Source organism: Mirounga angustirostris, unplaced genomic scaffold, assembly GCF_029215605.1.
Source record: "Mirounga angustirostris isolate CCGP_5_RB_7025 unplaced genomic scaffold, mMirAng1.0.hap1 SCAF_13, whole genome shotgun sequence".
Taxonomy (NCBI): domain Eukaryota; kingdom Metazoa; phylum Chordata; class Mammalia; order Carnivora; family Phocidae; genus Mirounga; species Mirounga angustirostris.
In genome coordinates, this window is record NW_026991721.1 from 90,633,838 (window position 1) to 90,639,133 (window position 5,296).

Here is a 5,296-nt window from a genome sequence, read left to right on the forward strand (position 1 = left end):
AATTCACTCTGCCAATGAGATATATAAGAAGTCCTTTAATTTTATGAGGCAAATATGCCAAATTCTACAGTGCATATAATACCAACTATTTGGATTATAGAGGCATTTTGATTAAGATGAAGAACACAGAAAGGATGCTTATTATCTTTTTTCCCATTCAACCTTATCTTGGAAGTCTGAGCCAATGAATAAGACAACACAATAAAGAAGAAATAGGTGATATAAGTATTGGAAGGAAATAAACATCTTTTCTGCAGACAATATGTTTTCCTCCAAGGATAACCTAAGAGAGTATATAGATGAATTATAAGACCTAAAATAAGAGTTTAGTAAAGTTTCCAGATACAAAAATCAACAACTTTACACCAATAACAGGCAACTAGAAAATATTATAAAATATTTCAATTCACAAAAGCACAAAACTGCGAGTTACCTATGAATCAACCTAACAAAAGATCTCTCTAGAAAAAAAAAAAATCACAAAACATTGTTGAAGGACATGAAAGAAGCCCTAAACAAATATTATCATATTTTTGGATTGGATGGATAAATATTATTAACATTATTAATTCTCCCAAATTAATTAATAAATTAATATGATTATGAATCGAATCATTTTTGTGGAACTATACAAGCTAATCCTGCTATTTATTCGGAGACCAAAAGGCCAAGAACAAATCAAGATAATTTTGAACAAGAACAAGCACTTGAACATATTAAACATCAACACTTTCTTTTCCTATAGTAATTAAGATTGTTGTGCCATACAGGGATATAAAAATAGACCAATGAAATATGCTATAGAGATCAGAAACAAATACATGTATTTGATACATGTAGGAGTTAGGTTATAAATCAATAAGACAAGGAATTAAGCCATAAAAATGTTCTGAATAAATAGCTATTCACATGGAAAGTAGATAAAATTGGATCTATGCCTTATGTAATTCACAAAGATTATTCCAGTAAGAGTAAAGAGTAAGGAAGGATTTCTTAAACAAGACACAATGAAGCACCACTAAAAGGGAAAGGTTGATATATTGTATTACATTTCACTTGAACACCTCTGTAAAACAAAAAGACATCATAAACAAAGTTAAAACCCAAGGCACAACCAGTTAGTATTAGTTTCCAATGTATAAGAACTACAAATCAATAAGAAATAGACAATTCATTTTTAAAAATGGTCAAACAGCAATTCACAGAAGAGGAAATCCAAAAGCTCAATAATGAAATGAGAAGGTGAGCAAACTCAGCGACTGTTCAAGTAGAGATAAAAAAAAAAAAAAAAGGCTGATTATGAAAGTGTTGGCAAGGCACGAAGAGACTAGAATTCTCATAGACTGCTGGCAGAAGTATAAATTGTTAGCAGCCTTTTTTGACATCATTCTGTCAACATTTAGGTAACTTGAAAATGAAGACACTTTCTGATCCAGCTATTCTAGTCCTAGATAAATACCCTAGAGAAACTCTAGCTCATGGACACTGTGTATAAGCACGTTTATAGCAGCAGTCTATGTAACAGAATAAAAGAAAACAACTAGATTTTCATCAACTGCAGAATGAATATTTTACATTATATCTCTACATGAATGACGTAGAACAAAACTTAATGAATCACAAAACCATACATATAGCTGAGTAAAAAAAAAAAAAACAAGTTGCAGAAAAATAATCTGTACGGTCTGACTTTTAATAATCTTTGAACACTTGGAAAGCTAATCTGTATAATTTTTAAAGAGGCATAAAGTTGTAAAAATGACATGAATGTAAAGTGATCAGCAATGCATTATTAAAATTATTTTGTGAAAAGAAACAAGGGAGGGAAATGAGATTAGGGAAATTTTTCGACGAATATCACTTTTATCTATAAATTTAATTTGAAAACGGGTGCCTGGGTGGCTCAGTTGGTTAAGCGACTGCCTTCGGCTCAGGTCATGATCCCGGAGTCCCGGGATCGAGTCCCGCATCGGGCTCCCTGCTCGGCGGGGAGTCTGCTTCTCCCTCTAACCCTACCCCCTCTTGCGCTCTCTCTCTCACTCTCTCTCTCTCTCAAATAAATAAATAAAATCTTTTAAAAAATTTTAATTTGAAAACATCTAAAGCAAATAGGGCATAACGTTAAAATTTCGTAAAGTTGAGTGATGTGTACATAGGTGTTTATCATACTGTTTTGTGTTCTGTCTGAATGTTTGAAATATTTCACATTAAAGTACAAGGGGTAGGCTGTGCTATTTAAATCTTTGTGATGTATAGAGTTAACAGTACAGCAAGTATTAGTTATATGATAATATTTATTATATGAATAACAAATGTTATTAAATGGTGAGAACAAATAGAAGAAACTATGTGTTCAGCAGGCCAGGATTAAAAAAAAAAAAAGAGCCACCCTCTGGATCTTCTTACAGACACTAACCCAGGCACAGTCGTTAAATAATGCCAACCAAAGACAATACGTTGGTAGACACATACAGCACATGACCCGCAAAGCTGTTTCCGTTAAGATAAGTATATACTGAAAGATCGAATGTCAAATCATAGAGCCCAGGTTACACGACGTGTTTGGAGTTGTGTTCTGTTTGGAGAATCTTCCCTTGAATGAACAATACTACGAGGCATTGCTGCATCTGGTGAGGAAACAACTTTAAAAGAATTCTCAGATTCCTCTATGTCCTGATGTTCTCTCTCAGGTATACGGATGAGGGTCACGCAGGGACAAACCTTGGTGGACTGCTTGCACTCTAGGAAAGAGAGGATTCCTAGGGAAAAGAGAAGGTGATGAAGGAACAACGGAGAGTCCCAAAACATGTCCCTCTGTGTCAGGAGAGAGACCCCTACCCAAAGCCCACTGGGTCCCTTTGAACTGCCTCAAACCACTGGGGAGGGGGAGACTTTAGTGGAAGAGATGAGAAGCATATGCAAAATAGCTTAAATGCACCATCAAGAGCACCGAAGACTCATTTTGAAAGGAGATGTGCTTCTAAGTTTGCAAGTGCGATTCCAAACAAAATTTTAAATACTTTTAAGAAAAGGAGAGTCTCCAGTGTGGGCACGTGGCCTCTTAACATCAGAAATTGCTTGTCTCTGACCTCAAAGTGCCTCAGCACCACACTGGACACCTGTCCCTCTCCACATTAGTAAGCATTCCATATCAGCCACTCTCCTTAGTCATGACTTTGATGGTTTTCTCTGTCCTGAAGTGGGGAGGGGGTGAAAGACTGTAGAAATGGCAGAAATGAGAGCTGACCTTGGAGCAAGCTTATTGAACATTTCACACAACCCTAATCTCCAACTCTACCCTTGGAAGAACTGTCCTCAGAGAGTGAGTCCACTTGAACTTTAGCCTTTAATACGCAAGGGTTGGTACATTTTCCCCTTGCCCCTTTCCCATCCTTTTTTCCTCTCCTCTCTATCAGGGATGGACTGATTCTTATCACCCATCAGGGGCCCTGAATATACTCACCAGAGGCCATAAAGAGGCAAACGCTTAAGTAGGCAATGAAAAGGATCCAGGTGATTTTGTAACTAGAGTAGTACACGGATTGACCTTGCTTTAGCTTTTGCTGATACAGGAGGAGTGCACAGAGCAGAAGGATACCTTTTGTCCAGACAAAAGGAGAAAAAAGTCCCTTCTGAGGAACTTTGGCTCTTCTACTCAAGCCTTAACCCAAGATATGCCTGACTTCCAAGCCTCCACCCTGTCCACCTGCACCTTGTCCAAAAACCAATCCCCCTCAGTGGTAGATCCAATTCAGAAGCTGCATCTCTGAGCCAAAAAACTAGGAAGGCTGCAGCCTGGACCCATAAACCAAGTCTTTCTCCAAGCCTGTGTCAGGGGAACCAGGAAGTTACCTGTGAAGAAACTGAGGAAGACAGTGATGAAGAAGATGTGTTTAGTTTGAGGAATCAGATAAGTGAATTCCAAACCCAGGAGCAAGTTATGGAAGAAGGAAAGGCTGAGAACCAAAATCATCATGATCCTGACCACTTCCAGGCCATCTGTTGGAAAGCAGAAGCTGTGTTGAGAGAAGGACAGAGATTTCTTCTAGGCTCATTTCCACCTGAGGACCACAAATCTCTAGGTAAAAATTAGAATGAGGTAAAAAGATTTGATTAAATAATAAAGAGGGACAAGGGGAAAAAATAAAGAGGCAGGGAGCCTTAAGCTGAATGGGAGAGAACCAGAGGAAACTGCTCTCTCTTTTGGTGTCTCTATAAGCTTCTTTTTCTTCTATTCTTTTCTCAGAACAGATTTCTTGTTCAGTGCAATTCATCCTGTCCTCCTCTAGTGGCAATACAAGATATTTTCCTTGTTGCCAATGACCTTTCTTTTATGCCCTCATGTTCTAGATGCGCTGATTACCCTGCTGCTCCTGCCAACACTTCTCAGATGTTCAGCAATTAAGTCTATGACCTTCTAAACTTTTCCCCAAGATATGCAAAATGGTGAGACTGAGAGTCAGCCTTGACCATTGATTATGGAACTGGGCACAGTGCAGCCCAAGGAAATTGCCCCAGAGAACAATGAGTAAGCTGGTGAGATAAATGGAAGTCAAGGAAAGAGGAACCCTCCCTCTCCACCCATCTCTTTCCATAGTGTAGTTCTGACCTTCTGGCCAAAGAGGGGTGCAACATATCCAGGGATTGTGGCTTATTGTATTTTTCTTTGTTTCCCATGTCAGTTCAACCCATTCTTCTATGAGGATTCCTATCGTCATGAAGACTAAGGCCCAGGAGGAGGAGAACATGTTGAGGGCCTGGATACTTCTGAGTGATGCATTCACCATGGCGAGTGGGGGGTTCAAGCTGAGACAACCAGCAATATCTCACATGGCTCTTCTCTGATTTGGCTACTTCTTCACAGGAGGACAAGCAAAGTCTAAACTCTTAGTGATTGCAGAGGCATTGGACGTGGTGGGGCTGAAGTAACCTATGGAACAGAGAAGATAAATCCTACTCCCTGCTGCTCCTCTATCTGGGCCGGCCTGCTGTCAGGGCTGCCAACTGCCATGGAATCATCTCTTAGCTTGACCCTTGACCCTGGTGACTAGCGCAGTGGAAGGACCAAGGAGACTACAGGTCCTGAGAGAACTACCCTTTATAAAGAGAGATATATCACATATTAGAGCTGCCAGACATAGCAATAACTAGAAACCTTGAAAAAAGTTAAACATGCCTGACTGAAGAGGCCCAGTTTTAGAGCGAGGGATCAATGAAGAGCAGAAGGAATTCAAGATCATTGAAGGAGTAGTCAGCCAGGTAGCCTTGCAAAAGGGAATGACCACTCAAAATTTAG

The 5,296-nt window shown here is 39.2% G+C and overlaps 1 protein-coding gene across 1 annotated transcript; it reads right to left on the reverse strand.

Annotated features, from left to right (window-relative positions):
* Positions 1-2,535: 2,535 nt before the first annotated feature.
* TMEM225 (transmembrane protein 225) lies at positions 2,536-4,787 on the reverse strand. Its single transcript, XM_045870709.2, has 4 exons — positions 4,610-4,787; positions 3,853-3,999; positions 3,464-3,598; positions 2,536-2,759 (listed from the first exon to the last, which is right to left on the reverse strand). Exons 1-4 carry the CDS (start codon positions 4,785-4,787, stop codon positions 2,536-2,538), a joined length of 684 nt encoding a protein of 227 aa, XP_045726665.1.
* Positions 4,788-5,296: the final 509 nt, after the last annotated feature.

Bases quoted from the DNA above. Each gene is read 5' to 3' on its own strand.
- TMEM225 (XM_045870709.2), bottom strand. From the start codon at position 4,787: ATGGTGAATGCATCACTCAGAAGTATCCAGGCCCTCAACATGTTCTCC. The intron at 4,000-4,609 runs GTCAGAACTACA...GCTTTCCAACAG, and splicing joins CACCCCTCTTTGGCCAGAAG to ATGGCCTGGAAGTGGTCAGG. The intron at 3,599-3,852 runs GTAACTTCCTGG...TCTGGACAAAAG, and splicing joins CTTCCTCAGTTTCTTCACAG to GTATCCTTCTGCTCTGTGCA.